Genomic DNA, 20,126 nt, shown 5'->3' on the forward strand with positions numbered 1-20,126 from the left:
TTGGAAAGAAAATGGCAAAGAGATTTAGAACTTAGACCTTGAAGAAGGGAAGCTTCCAAAAGGGAAGATATTGTTTTTTGGGAGGAGGGAGGTAGAAGTCAGGTCCTAGAGTCACATTCCATCAGGGTCACTGTGGAGAGAAAGGGAACCAACAACTGGATGGTCTGGGACCACGAGAGTTCTGGGAAATCCTTGATCCAACTGAATCAATCCAAATGAAGGTTTTCATTTTCTCCCTTCCTTTAGCGCATCATCACCCAGAAAATTTCCTTTTCTTCTCCCCACCCCCAACTTCCCTGTTTAACCTTTAAGTACCCAGAACTGGAAATTATCTCCTTTTAAGTTAGAGATAAATGAAAACTCAATTTTTCAGGGTTGGCAAAATCAGGGTTAGGCCATCGCTGGTGTCTAGTATTTTGCATCAAAAATATAAATTGTGTGTGGCCATTCATTATAATGACTTTTAAGCACAGGGTTTTGACTTTCAAAGCAAAGTATATTAAGATTTTACCATGTCTGGCCATCACCTCCAACAGGCTCACAAATGTCTAATATATATACTTCTAGTGGGCTATCATTTGATGTAATATAAAGCCACCACTTTGGGTTCTTTGTCCTATTGTTTCTGTTGCTGGTTCCCTACTTTAGATGTAAATAACCTAAACTTCTGTTTCCCCATTTGTAAAATCTCATGGTTTAGACTAGAAAATGGGGCTCTATGGGCCCTTCCAGCTCTAATATTTTATATTTTAAAACAATGGTTCCTAACCTGGGAACTGTGATAGATAGATAGATGGACAGATGGGTAGATGGATGGATGGATAGATAGATAGATAGAGAAATAGGGATGGAAAAAAGAAAGAAAGAAACTATATTTCAATGCAGTTGTTTTCCTTTGCAATTGTGTTTTATTTGATGCACTTAAAGACATTCTATAAAGGAGTTAGCAAGTTTCATCAGATTGTTAAAAGAAAGGTCAAGAACCTCTCTTCTAAAGTCTCTTATAATATTTGTGAATATTTAATATTTATATGCAGTTGTCCTCTTAGTATTTGGCATACAGATGTTTAATAAATTCTTATTCCTTCTTCCTTCCTGCTATACCTGCTATACTTCTACATCTAATTATATATATAATTATAAATATGTAATATTTATTATAAATAAATATACAATATTTATATATTTACATAATAAAATAAATATGGATATAATATTTATTATAAATATATAATATATATAATTATACATCTAATACCTGCTATACTTCAAGAGGTTGTGGGTTCTCCCTCCTAGTAGATCTTCAAGTAGAGGCTGGATGACCCTTGTTGGATGTGTTATATATCTGGGATTCTTCAACATATTAGTTGGCTAGTACAGTCACTGTGGTCCATTCTAATTCTCACATTTTGTAACTGATTCTATGTACTATGATCCTTTCCAGTTCTAGCATTCTAGTTGTAAGGTCCTTCCTAGTTCTAATACTATGCTCTAATGACCCTTTTAGTTTTAACATCCTAACATGTAAGGCCCTGCCTTTCTCTGACAATCCAAGATTCCATGGTTTTAAAAATCTTAAAAATCCAAATCCTTCAAAAAAACCATGATGGCTTCCACAGCTACCTCCTGGGGCCACCGGAGACAAAAATACTACAATTGTTCTCTCTATTCTCCAGCTCTGGAATCAGACCCAGAGGGTAGTAGACTTTCTCAAGGTCACAAAGCTTCAGTGATGACTTAGGAATAGACCCCAAGCTTCCTGACTCTTGATGGAAAGAGGACAACTGCATATTCTTTATATGGTATTTATTCAATCCAAGGGCACTGAGTAATTCTTAGAAATGCTGCGGGGCCTGTCAATGAACAAACATGGAAGACAAATGGGGCTGCTGCTTGCATTTTGTCATTTTCTGGAGCATCTGGTAGAGGTGCTGAGCTTGGCGTTGCTCAAACATCAATTTCCAAAGTTTCAAAGTTAGTATTAAACAATTACAGCTTGCCAGCTGCAGGTTATTTTGTTGGGTTTTTCCTGATGGCTATTAACTTTTACAGTCCCCTTCTTTCTCATTTTGACTTCAAGAATACTGATGGAGTCACAAATCAAGACTCCATTGGAGACATTAGATGAACCCCAGCATTAGGTTGTTTTCTTTAAGGTTTCTGTGTGCAAAATCTAATGTGAAAGACAGCGTGATATGGGGGAGAAAGGGCACAATTTGAGTTAAGGAGGTCTGCATTTAAATCTTGGTTCCACTACTTACCTTATAATTGTGTGACTTTTAAGAAGTCATTTCTCTAAGGTCCTGTTTTTTCTCACTATTTAAAATCCTTACCTTCTGTCTTAGAATCAGTACTCTATTTTGGTTCCAAGGCAGAAGAATAGTAAGGGTAAGACAATGGAAGTTAAGAGACCTGTCCAGGGTCACACAACTAGGAAGTATCTGAGGTCAAATTTGAATCTAGGACCTCTCATCTCTAGGCCATCATGCTTCTTAATCCACTAAGTCACTTAGCTGCCCCTGCCTTGTCCTTCTTAAAAGGAGAGAGCTGGTCTACAATAAGGGTCTTAATGTATAGTCAACAGATTCTGTTGGAAAGGTTTCAGGGGGTTCATGACTTTGGATAGAAAAAATTATATTTTTACTAACCTTTAGTTTCCTTTGGAATCGTGGGTAGTTTATGCATTTGAAAGTGTTTTTCTGAGGAGGGGTCCATAGGCTTCACTCACTTACAAAGGGGCCCATGACATAAAAAAAAGATTAAGAATCCCTGGTCTAGATCTTAAACATCCTTTTTAACCCTGAAGTTCTCTGTAATTCTGTTCAGAAAGGAGAATAGATAAAGAAAGAGGGACTTCACTAATAAAGGAGACTTGGGCCAAAATACACTTCAGCGTTATAGAATTTAGATGACAGAAAGGACTTTTGGGATCATCTAGTAGGTTATTTTACAGATGAGGATATTGAGGCCCAGAGAGGTAATGCAACTAGCCCAAAGTCAGATGAAAAAGAGCAGAACTGGAATTTGAAACCAAATCCTACTTCCAAATAGAATACTTATCCTGCATTTAAGACCCTCATAGCTCTCATTCCCAAGTCAGCTGCACACAGAGTTGGCCCTGTCCAAGTCCTGACCATGGCGGCTGGTATTACAAAAGCTCACCGAGGACAAATGTGAAACATTCGTCACCTGAATTTTCTTGCTCCAAACTCCATAGCAATGTTAGTCAGAGACTTGCAATAACTACTCCAGATACCATTAAACCGTTGGGTGGATTTATTGTTCCAGGTGCTCATGAAGGGCTTTTTTTTTTGTGGAATTTAATAGAAGGAATATGAGATCAGAGGCCCATCAGCTCAGGATGAACAGTGACGGGGGACTGCAACCAGAGCCTGAGAGATCTCGACAGGATTAGCAATTTGAGGGAAAGAAATGAAAATATTATAAACAAAAGCTTCCCAATTTCCTTTCTTTATGGGTTCTCACTTTCACTTAGTGGGAATATAAGGAATTAATTTTTACTGAAACAGAAGATCGTGACTATTGCAAAAAGGGGGAAAGAGCTGTGGCAAAAACATGGCCATTGGTCTGCTGTGAAAAGTCTAAGAGAGGAAAGCATTAAAAGAGCTCAGAGAGCTGGTCAATGCAGCATCCAATTGTGACAACAGACGACTAAAGGTGAAGCATGTTTCTCACCTCTCAGCAAAGAGGTGGTAGGCTACAAGAGTGTAATGAGGAATATGTTGGCAGACATGGCCAATATGCTGATCTATTCTGCTTGACTGGGTTTATTTATTACAAGGGAGGGAGGGTTCTTTTGAGAGAAAAAGGATAGGAATTAGGGGAATGACAATGAGGAGAAAAAAGGAAAAGAGTATTCACAGCAATTTTTAAAAGAGTCTACCAAGACGAGGTGATTCTAGGTCAATATTCTGGGGAAGGACCAGACCTCTAGAGGTTATGGGGTAAGTTAATTTCTTTGCCCCAGTAATTTGAATTATTTTTTTTAATTTTTTTCAAATTTTTTGAATTAATTTGAATATGATTTAAGGAGGAGAAGCAGCAAGCAGAAGAGGAGAAGAAAAAGATGAGAAGAAAAAGGAAGAAGAAAAGGAGGAAGAAAAGGAGGTGCAGGAAGAGGAAGAAGAAAAGTAAGAGGAGGAGGAGGAGGAGAGGAAGAGGAAGATAAAGAGAAGAGGAAGAAGAGGAGGAGGATTACAACCTTGACAAGGAGGTACTTCTTAGTGTCAACCTTCAGTCCTTCTTCATGGAGTTTGGCTTGCTCACTTCATCTTGTTCCTCTAGTGAATACTTTTATTATCTGTACAGATGCTTTTCATATCTCACACTCCATGCCATATATTTAAGATTCTATATATTCTAAGGACTTTGAATGCTATTATCTATTATTATCCTATGCTCTTAGAACCCCTCCAGCTCTGACTGTCTAGCTTCCTCTTCCCATTTCTAAAGCCCTATGAATCCATAAAACAAAGCACTGAATCACTCTCTTTAAAAAGCATAACTAAGCACCTCCAGACAGTTTTCACTAATCCAGGCTGACTAATTTCAGCCTGGGGAGGTGGCAGTAAGTGGACAGACACTGGATTAGAAGTTAGAGGCCCTGAGTTCATGCCCTAGCTCTGCATTTATTAAATCTGTGTCACAGTAGACAGATCACTTAACTTCTCTGCTGGCAAAAGGAGAGAACTGGACTAACTCAAGGGCTCTTATCCTGTAGTCTATGAACTATTTTTCCCTCAAACAGTTTGATAATTATCTTTCAATATAACTTTGTAATCCCATGTTTTTATTTTATGCATTTAAAAATGTTACTCTGAGAAGGGATTCATGGGCTTCACTGGCCTGCTAAAGAGGTCCAGGACACATGCAAAAAGGTTTAAGAATCTTCAGATGAGATCATCTCTAAAGAACTTTTTCATCTCTATCACTTTTGCTTCCTAGGATTTCTTTCTTTTTAAAAAAAATCCTTGGCTTCCATCTTAGAATCAATACTGTGTTTTGGTTTTAAGGCAGAAGAGCATTAAGGACTAGGCAATAGTGGTTAAGAGACTTGCCCGGGATTATAGAGCTAAGATGTTTATCTGAGGTCAAATCTGAACTCAAGACTTCCTGTCTCGAGGGTTGGCTTTCGATCCACTAAGCCACCTAGCTTTTCTCCCCACTAAGATTTCTTTCCCAAGGTTTTCAATTATCTTGCTTTTCTTCCACAGGCTGTTTCCAGATTTAAAGAGAACCTAATGAGCAAATATTTCCTTGTTTTATGATCATCTGGCATTGATTCTGCTTAGTTAGTTTACAATAATGTTCACCAACTGACTGTGGGTTAGAAACCCAAACTTTATTTTTTTAAAGAATCTTACGAAAATGTTTAATGTCTTTAAATTTCCTTTGGGAAACAATTCCACTAAACTTCCTGAAAGATGGTGACTGAAATCCAGTTACTATGCAAGAAATAATTTCAGGCAGTTTGTCTAGAGATCAATTGATCAATAAACAATCATTAGTGCCTACCAAGTTCCAGGCACTGAGTGGAGTGCTAGGGATACAAAGAAAAGGCAAAAGACAGTCCCTACCCTCAAGGAGCTTACAATTTAAGGGGAGGGACAATATGCCAACAACTATGTACAAATGAACTGTGTAAAGATAAACTGGAATCAATCAACAGGGAAGGTACTAGAAGAATTAAGAGGGATCAGGAAAGACTAAGCCAGCCTAAGGTCAGTATATAATTCATACATAAGCCCTTCAAGGGCAAAATCCAGGCTTCTACCCTCTGCCCCTGGTACCTTCTCACAGCCCCCAGGACATGCAGGAGTCTACTCAGCAAAGACTGGGGATGGCATCTGGGGTATCCGAAATAGTAACAGTAAAAAGAATGACTCCACCTTTCATTTTTATAGGGCATTACCAGAATTCAAAGCAATTCTGCATGCTTTCATTAGATCTTTATAGGAATCCTGTTAAACCAGGCAAGGCAGGAGTCATTCCTGTTATAGATGAGGAAGCGAAGACTCCAGGGGGTGGTTTTAGCCTGGCCAAACAGGCAATAGAACTGAGTCTAGATCTCCAGGCATCCAAAGTCCAAGTCTGGTTTTTTCTCTCAATCTGGATCATTTGGAATCCCTGTCCTTGCTGAGGCTCATTGGGAATCTGGAATCCCTTAAACTCAGGCTGAATTCGGCTAGAAAGAGTTGAAAACAATTTCACTTCTACTGCCCTGAAAATCCCAGACCCAACCATTTTAGATTGGAAAGGTCCCTAGAGACCAAAGGGATTTAAGACAGGCTTCGTTCTAGGAAACTACAAGCGTGGCACCTTTCATAATAAACATTAGCCGCAGAATGAAATGTTGAGAATGATGTTCTCTCCACAACACCTCCGCCTTTAATCAATACAGCTTTTAATTTTGCTATCTTGGCAGCTATTCTTTGTAGGGAGAAAATGATGTTATATGGAGTAGGGTGAAAATTCTCAGGGTTGACTCGATATTAGGCAAATAAAAAATAAATGAGATTTCCCGATTAAGAGAACTACATTTGATCTTCCTTGATCATTAGTGTGTTTATGGAAAACAGCTGCAACAGGAGAAGGCATTTAACCTGGGAAAGATAGCCATTCTGTCTGATAAAGGGAATTATTCTAAATGGTCATTGGTCCCCCCCAATGGGCAGTGACGAAGGTTGGGGCACTGTTACTTAGCTGTTTCCATCTTGCCCTGTACATGTGCCAAAGGGAGGAAAAAGGACAACTTTGCTGCAGTGCACTAGTTTAATAGTTCATCTGAATGGATAAGTAGCTATGGGGAGGGTGTGAGGACATGGAGGAGTGAATGGATTGACCTGGGAAAATCATAAATCTATCCCTTAAATAAGAAAAGTGCTTTCAGAAACCCTGGTGGGACTTGGCGATTATACCCATATTTGCATGGAAAGAAGAAAAGGGGGAAAAAATTCCAAGACTTCTTAAGGACTGACTGACTCATTAGGGAAGGAGCTCCCCATCAATGGAAGAGTTCAAATATAAGCTAGATGATCACCTATTGGAAGGGCTGTCAAAAGGAATTAATATTTTTGGTAAGGATTGGCCCAGATATCCTCTAATGTTTCTTGCAGCACTAAGACTCTAAAAATCTAAGACTCCCCAAGTCATTTACCAGGGCCTTTTTAGTGCTGAGGTAAAAAAGTGCTGGTTGATTGAGGACTGTCTCCTTTTCTGTTTTGTTGTTCCATCATTTTAGTAATGTCTGACTTTCTGTGACCCCATTGGGAGCTTTCTTGGCAAAGATACTGGAGTGCTTTGCCATTTTATTCTCCAGCTTATTTTTCAGATGAGGAAATTGAGGCAAACAGGATAAAGTGACTTGTCCAGGGTCCCACAACTAGTATCTGAGATCACGTTTGAACTCAGGTTTTCCTGATTCCCCAGTCTGGTCCTCTGCTCTAGCTGCCCTTTGCACTGCTGTATTCCTTACTGCTGGGGCTCCCTAGTTGTTAACCTAACAGTATACAGTGCAATTGAGACCCAACATTCTTAGCCAGCTCCAAGAGCTCTTTGCAACCACTAGAGAGCCTGGGAGTGGGTGGGAGTCAAAGGCTGACTGTTGCAGGCATGGAAAAGAGGGAAATGTAGGAGGCCACACAGGACTTTCAGGGATAGATTCATAGGATCATAGCTTTAGAGCTAGAGGGGCCCTTGGAGGCCACCTAGTATGAACCCTTCATTTTACAGATGAACACATGGAAACCTGGAGAGGTTCAGTGAATTTTCCATGGTCACACAGGTAGTAAATGTCAGAGGCAAGATTCAAACTCAAGTCTTCTGACTGAAAACCCAATGCTCTTTCCAATGTATGACCTTTCTGCCCATCACCAAACCATTCTGGCCTTTATCAACCCTGGAAACTTGGGCTCTGCCTACCCTCCCTAAAACCACCCTGAGATCTGAGAGATGAGCTTTCACCTGATCTTGCTCAGACCTTCCCCTGGCCTCTGCCTCACTTCCCAGCCATCCCCGGGGCATGCTGCTCTATACTCAGTCCTCTACTCTTCTCTTTTTTGGTTGTTCTCCCTCACAAGAATGTAAGCTCTCATGAGGGCAAGGGCTAGCTTTCTTCTATTTGAATTCTCAGCGCCTACTACAGCAACTGGTACAGAATGAGGATTTAATAAATGCCCTGATCTGTCCCTCCATCCCTCCATCCCTCCATCCATCCCTCCCTCCACCTACCTATCCCTCCCTCCCTCCCTCCATCCATCTATCCATCCCTCCCTCCATCCATCCATCTATCCATCCATCCATCCCTCCATCCCTCCATCCATCCCTCCCTCCACCTACCTATCCCTCCCTCCCTCCATCCATCCATCTATCCATCCCTCCCTCCATCCATCCATCTATCCATCCATCCATCCATCCTTCCATCTATCCATCCATCCATCCATCCATCCCTCCATCCATCCATCTATCCATCATTGTGTTTGATGTGTACTTGCAGTTCATTAGGAAAGGACAAATGAGGGAGTTAAGAGATGACCAGAGGGGGACATCATTCATTTCTGCTGGGGGGGCACAATCACTAATGAATTATATAAGTAGTCTCCCTTGCCTAGAGGTCAATGATTCTCAATAACTGTCACTTGAATTGACATGGAAGAAACTTAAGAGGCCTTGGTAAAAATCTTTTGCCCTTTAGCTTTTTTGAACATTTGACACTCAAAGATTAAGGGCTAGTAGCAAACAAGCAGATGAGGAGCTTATGAGAATGCTAGGACATCTACCCCTTTCGGTGACATAGGGCTTCTATATGAAAAAAGCCAAATCTATCAGATTGGATCAGTTCCTAAAGAAATGAACCAATGGTTAGAAATATGATATATAGCTACTGGGGGCAGCTGGGTGGTTCAGTGGATTGAGAGTCAGGCCTAAAGATGGGAGGTCCTGGGTTCAAATCTAGCCTCAGACACTTCCCAGCTGTGTGACCCTGGGCAAGTCACTTGACCCCCATTGCCTAGCTGTTACCATTCTTTTGTCTTGGAACCAACACACAGTATTGAAGGTAAGGCTTTTTTAAAAAAGAAGAAATATATAGCTACTTGTAATCAAAATAATAGCTGACATTTATAAAACATTTTAAGAATCAAGTAATTTTACATCCATTATCTCATTTGATGTTCACAGCAGCCTTAGTAGGTAGATATAAGAGGTATTATTTTGCCCATTTTATAGGTGAGAAAACTGAGACTCAGGTTAGGTTTTTTTCCTGTGTTCACAGGGCTAACAAGTGTTGGAGATAAGGTTAGAGCCCAGGTCTTTCTGGACTCCATCTGCCATATTGTGGTGGTGACATAGCAATCCCATATAAAGCATGGAACACTTTCTATTATATATAGAAATAATCAAAGAAGTTGGAGCTAGACGGGACTTCAGAGCTGGAAGGGACCTTAGAATACAGAATGGCAGAGAGTCAGAAGGAGCACTAAAATATAGCCTCAGAGCTGGAAAGGACCTGAGAACACAGAATGTCTGACATTTAAAGGCTCTTTGGCCACAGACTGACAGGGGTCTTGGGCCAGTGCCAGAGGGATGGGGCCTGAGGACCCAGAGTCTGAGAGTTAGAGAGGCTCTTAGAGCACAGAATATCAGCCCTGGAAGGGCCGCGCGAACACGGAATATGGGAAGCACGAGAGAGTTTAGGAGCAGTGTCAGAGCCGGGAGGGAGGCGGGAGCAGAGCACGTTAGGACCAGAGGGGCCCTTAGCTAGGACACGGAGCTGGAAGAGCCATCACATGGAAATGCAGCGACCCGGCCAAGGTCACCCGCGGGAGACGGAAGAGCCGCGTTCTGCCCGGCTCTCCACCGTGACACGTAACATGAGAGCTGGCGTGGCGACGAGGAGGAAGAGGACGGAAGCCAGGGGAAAGCCTAATGAGCTGGCATCCAGACCATACAATGAGCCCAGAGATCCAAGAACAGGCAGATGGGCACATAAAAAGACAGCGAGGCAAACAGGAGGAGATGGGGGAGAACGTGTCCTTCCCAGCCAGCCTCCTGTAGGGCCAGACCTCAGAGGCAGACCTTCCTTTGGCAGTTCACTGCTTTCTGTCCTTCACCCCGCCCTCAACCCCATCTTCTTTGCTATGGAAACCACAGCAGGAAAGCTCCCCGGTGAAAGGGCCATACCTCCATTAGGTCTATTAACCATAAGAGCCGCTCCTGGGAAAGATAATTCAGGCAAACACAAAACGGGGGGAAAAACACAAAAGAAAACAATGCATTAGGGACTGGAGCAGATGCAGCAAACCACGAGCACTGCACACACACAAAAAGGCAATCAAATAAACACACGACCCCAGCAGAAGCATCCCCCCGGTCCTTCGTGCCACAAACCCACACATGCTCTTGCACGAAGCTGTTAAAATAAAAGTCACAGGAGCCGCTCAGGGCAGACGTTTTAGGGGGCCCCTGAGCGGAGTGAGAATTAATACTGAAGCTCACCGGGGGTCCTGAAGCCAAACTGCTACTAAAAATAGGGAATTAGGGTTTGTGCATTGGTGCAGCCAGTGGTCCGGGCCCTAGGGGAGACGCCCTTCCTAGGAGCCCTTCTAGGAGAGGCAGGCCAGGCCTTGGATGCAAATGCCAGCGTCAGGCTTCCACAGTCAGATGGGAGCCAGGGCTTGAGTGTGATTGAGGAGCAGTCTGGGGCATGTCTCAGGAATGATGACAGAAGAAGCAAAGGGGCCAGATAATTAGATGCAGCGTGCGTAGCCTGCCAGACTGTTAGCAAGCCTCACTGCTGGGGATTTGGGGAAGGCTTCCTAAATCCTCTAGTACCTAGCAGCAGAGCACACGCTAGGCATGTAACAAGGGTTTGCTGCTTGCTTAGATGGATGCACGGGGTGTGTGTGTGTGTGTGTGTGTGTGTGTGTGTGCTTAGAACTCTATGGGTATATGCATATATGGGTGTGCACGCAGATCCACAAAGATTATTTTGTATTGTGTATTGTTTATAGGGACAAAGGGGGGTGTATATAGATATACATATATAGATTTCTTACTACAGAAATGTGTTAGGAGCCCTTGAGAAATCACCCAGGGTACGTCCCTCCCTAGCAGGCTCTCTCTTATCCAGGCACAAAGTACTTTGCTTTTCCCTATAATAAAGAAGATTCCTGGTTTCCATGCCCACAATTCTTTTTTTTTTTTTAAACCTTCACCTTCCGTCTTGTAATCAATACTGCGTATTGGCTCCAAAGCAGAAAAGTGGTAAGGGCTAGGCAATGGGGGTCAAATGACTTGCCCAGGATCACACAGCTGGGAAGTGTCTGATGTCAGATTTGAACCCAGAGCCTCCCGTGTCTAGGCCTGGCTCTCAATCCTCTGAGCTACCCAGCTGCCCCCATGCCCACAATTCTTAGTGCCCCTTCAAGGCCGTAACTAAGGTGCTGAGCTTGCCTACATTGCCTCTAAGGCTGTTGAGAGACTCTCTGCAAGCAGACAGCAGGGACAATCATTACAACTACACCTTCTTCTGTCCCAGTCCAGGCACTGCCCAGCAGAGACAAGAAATGAAAAGACCATCTTATAGGTCATCAGGGACCACACTGACTATGCCAAAGCCAAGCAAATTAGAAAAAAAAAAATCCAGACTTAAAAATCATCTGCAAAAAGGGCAGAGGTCCCTTTCGGAGCTCCCAGAGTCCTCGACACAGAAGGGAAGGTAACATCCGCTACCACAAAGCAGAATACACAATCTGCCGGGTGACCAGCTTTTTAAGAAGTAGAAAAGATTTAGGCCTTTGCGGACATGTGAAATGATACTGGCACAAGGTGGGGCCTGAGCCTGGGGGCAGAGAATTAGAGAATGGGGAGCTGGCAGGGAGCTGCCCCCAGGCCAACAGCAAGGTGGAAATGAAGCCAGCACTAGAATCCGGGGCCAGAGTCTCCCAGGACATTCACAGTTCTTTCCATACTACTTCTAAGGCTCCCGATCCCTCCACCTGAAAAAGCACTCAGAATCATCTTTAAAATCTAAATGATTCCAAATGGGCAGCGGGCAATGGAAGCTTGCTTCTGCCCGGCTCCCCTCTTAAAGGGACAGACAATGACAAATTAACAACATGCGGTTTTTAACCCAATCCTCCATTATCCGCATGGATTCAGAAGGCTTCATTTTGCATTTGAGCCCCGCGCTGTCCAAGCCAGGATTTTCGCCCATCTAGGGGTCACCCTCTGGACAAGCTCTATCTCAAGCCCATCTTTTATGTGCCGCATAAGCTGCTAGCTGGATGAACAAGGGACCAAAGTGAATTTGTTATGCTGAACACGTGGAGAGCACGGAAGGACTCCAGCTTCATCTTGGAGAATCAGGACTCCAGGTGATCACTTTATATCCTGAAGCATGAAAGGAGGATGCTGTTATAATCAGGGCTTTGATGTTACTTCCTGCATCTGTCCAGGAAAATCGTTGGGACTTGGAGTTCTTGTGGGAAATAAAGCTGCCCAAGGACTTTGCTTCCATACCTGCCCCAATTTAGGTGGGTGGGAGGGGAGTTACTCTGGAAAGGGGAAGGAGGCAGTCTGTGGTCTATTAAGATCTGGTGACAGTCAAGAGGTCAATATAGACCATTCAGAGGCAGTGTGGCCCAGAGGATAGAGTTGGCCTTGAAGCCAGGGAGACCAGGGTTCAAGTGTTACCTCTGACATATTAGCTATGTGACCCTGGGCAAGTCACTTATTCTCTCTGGGGTATAAAGAACCCTTTTAAAAATTATTTATTTATTTTAAAATACCAACTTTCTGTCTTGGTATTAGGTCTAAGATAGAAGAACACTAAGGGCTAGGTAATCAGGGTTAAATGACTTGACCAGGATCACAGGAAGTGTCAGAGGTCACATTTGAACCCAGGACCTTCCAACTCTAGATCTGATATCCTATCCACTGTGCTACCCAGATGCCCCTTAAACAACTCTTTACAGCAATCATTTGCAGAAAAGGTGCCAACTTGTATTGCAGAGGAAGGTCCCGACCAGGAGCTCCTTTTACCAATGGCATCTCAGGCCATTATCCCTCCTGTGAATTTCCAAAGTCTCATAGGAGAGAGAATGTCATGAAAATTCCCAGATAAAATAAAAATCTCATCTTTGTCAATAGCTCCAACCTCCTCTCCCACTATATCAGAATGGCAAGGACCCAGACAAATAGAGAAGCCAGAATTTCATCTCCATTCTCTTTTCCTTGGTGGGGGTGCTGTGAACTGACCAAAAGGCATGAAACAAAATGGGGAAACTGAGTTAGGAGACCCAGACAAGCTGGATAATGAGCCACTGAATCATCATGGAGCCCTGACCATGATAAACAGAGATGCTTGCAGACTTGGTGATGAAGGGTCCAGAGGAGAAGGATTCCTGTTCCTCCTTGTACCCTCCTTCCTTTATCACACTATTTAGCTTAGAAGAAAAATCTTGAGTCTCCGGGATCACGAGACACTCACTAGTTGCTCTAAGTGGTCAGCTGCAAAAGGACCTTGGCTAGGGCCTGGTCCCAGATTGGGGGGGAGGGCGGGCTGGAAGGGCTGGGAGCTGCTGGCCGATATAGAGAGCCCGATTGAAGAGGGAGAGAGAGAGGAAATCAGGGGCTGGGAGGAGAGCCCACACACATCCCCAGCAGAGGGGGGACACTCACTCGAGCAGAGCTGACCGTGGTCGAAGTGACGTGGCTACCAGAGGAGGAGGCAGTGTCACTGTAAGACACCACAGAGTAAGTGTCGGTGCCAGTGCAGGACGGCTGCCGGGCCTTCATGGACTCAATCTCCCGTTTCAGCACCATGTTGTCAAAGCGATCGAGGTCGTGGGGGGAGATCAGCCCCCTCACCTCAGAAAGGAGGGAAAACTGAGGAACAGAAGAACACATTCAGCTGAGAGCTCTGGAAAAGGTTTGGGGTGAATAATATGGAAATGGGTATCAAGTGACAACATTTGTACAACGCAGTGGAATTGCTTGTCGGCTCTGCGAGCAGGGAGGGAAAGAACATGAATCATGGAAACATGGGAAAATCTTCTAAATAAATAAATAAATTTTTAAAAAGAAAAGAAAAGGTTTGGGCCCCTTCTGTGATCATCTCTAAGGCCCCCTTCTATTTGAACTCCTTTTCACAAATGGCCCCATAATAACATTTCTTGACTGCTTTGATAAAAATCGCTTCTTGGAGGTCATGGGATCATAGAGAATTGGAAAAGATCACAAAGGCCATCTAGTCCAACCTCCAGATGAGGAAACTGAGGCCTGGAGAGTAAAAGCGACTTGCCGAGGGTTATATCAGTAGTAAGTAGTAGTAGCAGTAGCAGGGTTTCTATCCAAGTGGTCCTCTGACTCCAGACCCCGTGAAACTTTCCTCCGTACCAACAGGAAGAATTCTGAATCTGGACTCGGAAAACCCGGGTCCACATCAAATCATGTCTCTGCTGCTTTCTAGCTGAGTGACCTTTGGCAAGTCATTTAACCTAAGGCCAAGGGCCTTCATCAATAAAATGAAGGGACCGAACCAGATGAACTCCAAGACGTCTTCCACTTCTGAATCCACAGCCCTATGACCTGTATCAAGCGGACAACTAGAACAGCTGAGCTCCGTCTTAGCCCTAGCTCTAACTTTTCACACAAGATTCTGACAATTACTATCCGCATGGCCTTGAATTCTCTGAACCTGTTTCCTCATCTGTAAAATGGGGAGTTTGGATTGAATTACCTCCAAGGTCACTTCAGTTCTAAACCTACAATCCTATGATTCCCCAGACCCTGTGTACCCCCAAACCAAAATCATGCTTTCCAAAGATCCCTTCCCTGGGGGCAGCTAGGTGGTGTAGCCCATGGAGAGCCAGGACTAGAGATGGGAAGTCCTGGGTTCAAATATAACCTCAGACACTTTCTAGCTGTGTGACCCTGGGCAAGTCATCTAACCCCCCATGGCCTAGCCCTTACTGCTCTTCTGCCTTGGAGACAATACACAGTATTGATTCCAAGATGGAAGGCATGGGTTTAAAAAATTAATTAAATTGATTCTAAGACAGAAGGAATGGTTTAAAAAACCATAAATGAATAAATAAGTAAAAATCTCTTCCCTAGTCCCCCATTCCACTACAAAATGGGAAGCTGGCTTGCACTGCCAAGCAAAGGCGTCTCTACCTCGAGCGTGTGTTTCTTCGACCTGGGGACTCTGACTGTAATTGATGCCTTGACAGGCTAGAGGAAAGTGAAGATTCCAATGACATTCAAGTCACTCCTCCCCACTCCCTGCATCTTGGCTACCATTTGGAGCTTCAAATTCTCCAGATCCAGGCTGGAGCAGCTCCGATGGCAACAGCCCTGGCCACGTCACCGTACCTTGGCTTGAGTGTTGAGTAGTTCAAATAGAGCCATGATGAGAGCATCCACGTGGATGTTATTTTCTTTGTACTCATCTAGGTAGTAGCCCATGGTTGCTCTCTCCTGCTCATTCAGCAGGTGTCGGGCTTGCTCCTCCAAGATGACCCGGGTCTGATTGACCATGCTGCTCAGGGTGACCTGGGACCTGGCTGGCCCCTTGTAGAATCCCAGCTGAAAGACAAATGGAGCCACACAGAAAACAGAATTACACTAGAATGAGAATCCACTTTCTTGGCATGACTGAAAAACATATATGAAGGGGCATCTGGGTAGTTCAATAGATGGAGAGCCAGGTCTAGAGACAGGAGGTCCTGGGTTCAACTCTGGCCTCAGATACGTCCTAGTTGTGTGACCCTGGGCAAGTCACTTAACTCCCTTTGCCTGGTCCTTATCACTTTTCTGCCTTGGAACCAATATATAGTATTGATTCTAAAATGGAAGATAAGAATTTAATTTAAATACACACACACACACACACACACACACACACACACACACACACGCGCGGCATAAGAAGGAATCTATCACCATGTACCAGTCCTAGCAAGATCCCTGAAAAGGCACAGAGGACAGAAGGTGGTGTCTGTCTTGGAATCAGGAGTCTTGAGTTCAAATTCTAGCCCTGACAAGAACAGGTAATGAAGAGTAATAAAAGGTACACTGAGATCTAGAACCAAAGTACCTGGTTCGAATGCTGACTCACACACTACAACATGTCAGACCTTGGACAAGCTCCAGAGAAGAAGATGGCAATTGATATTTGTCAGGTGAGAGAATGTCCAAGATATCCATTTTCATTCTCTCTTCTCTGTCTCTGTCTGTCCATCTGCCTCTCTGTATTTCTGCCTCTACCTGTCTCAGCTCGAGGTCAGGTTGCCTAGAAGAGCTCCCCAATCCAGACTTAGGCACTACCTTATGGGCTCTCAAGCTCAAGGATGACCCAGAGATGATCTAGATTTCAAGGGGCCATCAATGAGAGGAGATAAGCACCTCTGCCCGCCATCAATGAGGAATGGAAGGACTGGAAATTCACTCAGGTAGGAGGCTTTAAAAAGGATTGAACTGCATTCAAATCTGGCCTCAAACACTTCCCAGCTGGATGACCCTGGACAAGTCACTTAACCCCCATTGCCTAGCCCTTATCACTCTTCTGCCTTGGAACCAATACACAATATTGATTCCAAGACAGAAGGTAAGGCTTTTTTTTTTAAAATAAATAAATAAATTAAATAAATAAAAAGGATTGAAGTTTCAGGTAGAAGTTGGAGAAAGTGACAAGAGACTGTTCCCATTTTGGTTGGATCATGGCCCTCTCAGGCAAACAGACCTGTACCCTGGGTTGGAGAGGTAGAAAGGGAGAGGAAGGAAGGGATAGAGACAGGCAGACTGACAGACAAGGGACATAGATAGTGAGGCAGAGAGTTACAGAGAGAGAGAAAGAGAAGAGAGAAAAAAGAAGGAAAGAGGAGAGGGGAGAAAGAGACCAAGAGGGATAATAAATGGATAGATGGAGAAGCAGACAGACAGAGACAGAGAGACAGAGGCAGGCAGAAAGACAAAGTTACAGAGACAGACTAGGAGAATGAAAAGAGAGAAAAGAGAAGGGAAGGGGAGGGAGGAGAAAGAGAAAGAGACTGAAAGAGATCATAAATGGATAGATGGAGAGAAAGAAACAGACAGAGACAGGCAGAGAGAGACAGAGTTACAGAGATAGACCAAGAGAACAAAAAGAGAGAAAAGAAGAGGGAAGAAGAGGAGAGGAGAAAGAGAAAAAGACAGAGAGATGGTAAATGGATAGATGGGGAGAGACAGACAGGCCAGAGACAGAGACAAGCAGAGAGAAAAACAGTTACAGAGAGAATGAATGACCAAGAGAATGAAAAGAGAAAAGAAGTAGGTGAGAAAGAAACACACACATACAGAGACACAGAGAGGGAGACAGAGAGAGAGAGAGGGACAGAGAGAGAGAGAGAGAGAGAGAGAGAGAGAGAGAGAGAGAGAGAGAGAGAGAGAGAGAGAGAGAGAGAGACATGGAAAAAGAATGAGAATGAATGAGGGATGACATTGAATTTCAGATGTCTGGATGCCTTACTCTGAGGTCCCTGCCAGCTTTGAGATCTTGTGATTCTAGGGATTATACTAGACTAGAAAGGTTTTTTCTTCCAACATTAGCATCTTGGGAAAGGCACCATGGTACCAAGGCAACCATGGCAACCAGGCAGGGGGAAGAAGTAGAATTTATCCTATAATTGGGAAGTCTGGGTTCAAATCCCAGCTTCAACAGGATTTGAGGCAATGTAGCATATGGAATTAGAATCAGAGGGCCTGGGTTTAAAATCCCACCTCATACATCCTACATACTGGACACAGTACTGGCCGCTTTGCTTCTCTAAGATGAATTTTCCTTACTTGTAACAAGAGGAGAATAAGGAAAGGGAGACCAGGCATTTCTATAATGCCCACTAGTGCCAGGTTCCATACCAACTCCTTTTACAGCTATTCTCTGATAGATCCTTGTGAGGAATCTGCACAAGGGGGCTGGATTACGTGGCCTCTAAGGTCCCTTCTAGCTGAATCCTAGCCATGTGGATGAGCCTCACACATTTGGGGTCTTATTTCCTCATCCGTAAAATGGGAATAATGCTACCTTCAACCACTTTGTAAATAAGAGTCAGCCATCTGTGATTCTATTGTCTGTCTTATACTGACCCTATCTACACCTATCTGCCTTGCTATAATCAGCAACTTTCTAAAGCTTCTAAAGCTGGCCAGTTTTTGCATCATTTTAAGGGAAGGAATGGTATCTACAGAGAACTGATTCCCAACAAATAGCTTAAGCTTGCATTTATGTAACACTTTAAGGTTTTGGAGAGTACTTCTTTAATCCTCACAGTAACCTTGTGAGGTAGGTACTATTTTTATTCCTATTTGATAGATGAGGCTGAGAGAGGTTAAATAATAGCATTTATATAGCATTGTAAATAAAGTTTGCAAAATACTTGACAAATATCTCACTCTATCCTCACAACCGCCCTGGGAATCAGGTCCTGTTATAATTCTAATTTTATAAGTGAGGAAACTGAGGCAGGCAGAAGTGAAATAAACAGAGGCTGAGGGTCATACAGCTAGGAAGCATCTGAGGCTGGATTTGAGCTCAGGCCTTCTTGATTTCAAGTCCAGCAAGGTACCGCCTTACTGTCTACATACACAGTAGACTGTGAGTTCCTTGAGCACAAAGTCTATCTTTTTCCTCTTTCTATATCTCTGGCGCTTAGCATAGCATCTGGCACATGTTGTTGTTCAATAATTTTAAGAGTTTGATTCTTCATGAGCCTGTTTGGACTTTTTTTTTTGGCAAAGATACTGGTGATTAGTAAGGATGTATAGATATATATGTGTGTGTGTGTGTGTGTGTGTGTGTGTGTGTATGCATATATATAGAGAGAGAGAGAGAAAAAGAGAGGAGAAAAAGAAAAAGAATGAGAGTGGGAGAGAGAGGACGAGAGAGGAAAGAAAGAGAAAGAGAGAATGAGAAAGAAAGAGAGAGAAAGAGAGACAGAGAGAGAGAAAAAAAGAATAAGACAGAGAGGGACAGAGAGAGTGTGAAAGGGTGGGAAAAGGACCTATGATTTCGCTGGTATGGGGAAAACTCCCAGATGAGAAAACTGCACAACTCCAGCACCTTCTCTGCAACTTAGATAGCTTTGAAGAGGCCCCTGGGGTATTGCTCAGGAAGTCTTTGAATCAGATCTTCCTGACTCCATGCTCTATCCACTGTGCCTGTTCCATCCATGGGTTTTCCCATTTCTTTTAATTACTTAGATTTTTGTTATTGTCATTCAGTCACATTTCAGGACCCCAGCACACCATTTCTATCTGTGAAGTTCTGTGTTTTCTTGGTTTGTCATTTCCTTCTCTGGTGGATTAAGGCAAATATAGATTAAAGGTCTTGCCTAGAGTCTCTGAGTCTGGATTTGAACTCATGTCTTCCTGTCTTCAGGCCCAGCACTCCGTCCATTGGGCCACTAACTGCTTCTAAGCTTCTGCTCAGGTTTCTAAATCTCCCAATTTAAAATATGCCTTCTCTCCGAACCTCCAACCTAGGCTCTGATAAACTGCTTTCCTTGAGAAGATATGGGATGAACTCAATACACCTGCCTTTGCTCATTCAGTTCAATTCCACATTTATTAAGCATCTACTGTATGCAAGACCCCATAAAGGCCCTGAGCAGATAAAGTAAAAATGAGTTCCTGCTCTTTGAAAAAATTCATACTCAGGGGGGCAGCTGGGTAACTCAGTGGATTGAGAGCCAGGCCTAGAGATGGAAGACCCTGGGTTCAAATCTGACCTCAGACACTTCCCAGTGGTGTGACCCTGGGCAAGTCATTTGACCCCCATTGCCTAGCCTTTACCACTCTTCTGCCTTGGAACCAATACAAAGAATTGATTCCAAGACAGAAGATAAAGGGTTTGTTTTTTTAATTCATATTCAGGTGAATGGCTCAGTACATAGAGGGCCAGATCTAGAGACAGGGAGCCCTGGGTTAAAATAAGATTTTAAAATAAGAGGATAAATGACTTGCCTAAGGTCACATAGCCAGCATATGTCAGTGTAGGATCTTAAACTCAGGTCTTCATGAGGGGCAGGCAGGTGGCAATGGGGGTCACCCAGGGAGAAGCCAAGAAG

General features: G+C 43.5%; 1 protein-coding gene across 11 annotated transcripts in view; it reads right to left on the reverse strand.

Annotated features, from left to right (window-relative positions):
- WHRN (whirlin) overlaps window positions 1–20,126 on the reverse strand; it is a 142,722-nt gene that overhangs the window by 14,518 nt on the left and 108,078 nt on the right. For 6 of the 11 annotated variants that reach the window (XM_056812015.1, XM_056812014.1, XM_007474525.3 and 3 more), the window contains exons 6-7: window positions 15,397–15,609; window positions 13,702–13,908 (exon numbers count right to left, since the gene is read on the reverse strand). In XM_056812015.1, the coding sequence (XP_056667993.1) occupies window positions 13,702–13,908; window positions 15,397–15,609 (420 nt within the window). The remainder of the gene's footprint in view (window positions 1–13,701; window positions 13,909–15,396; window positions 15,610–20,126) is intronic. The other 5 variants (XM_056812019.1, XM_056812018.1, XM_056812017.1 and 2 more) reach the window with 1 other exon arrangement.

Source organism: Monodelphis domestica, chromosome 1, assembly GCF_027887165.1.
Source record: "Monodelphis domestica isolate mMonDom1 chromosome 1, mMonDom1.pri, whole genome shotgun sequence".
In the NCBI taxonomy this organism is placed as follows: Eukaryota; Metazoa; Chordata; class Mammalia; order Didelphimorphia; family Didelphidae; genus Monodelphis; species Monodelphis domestica.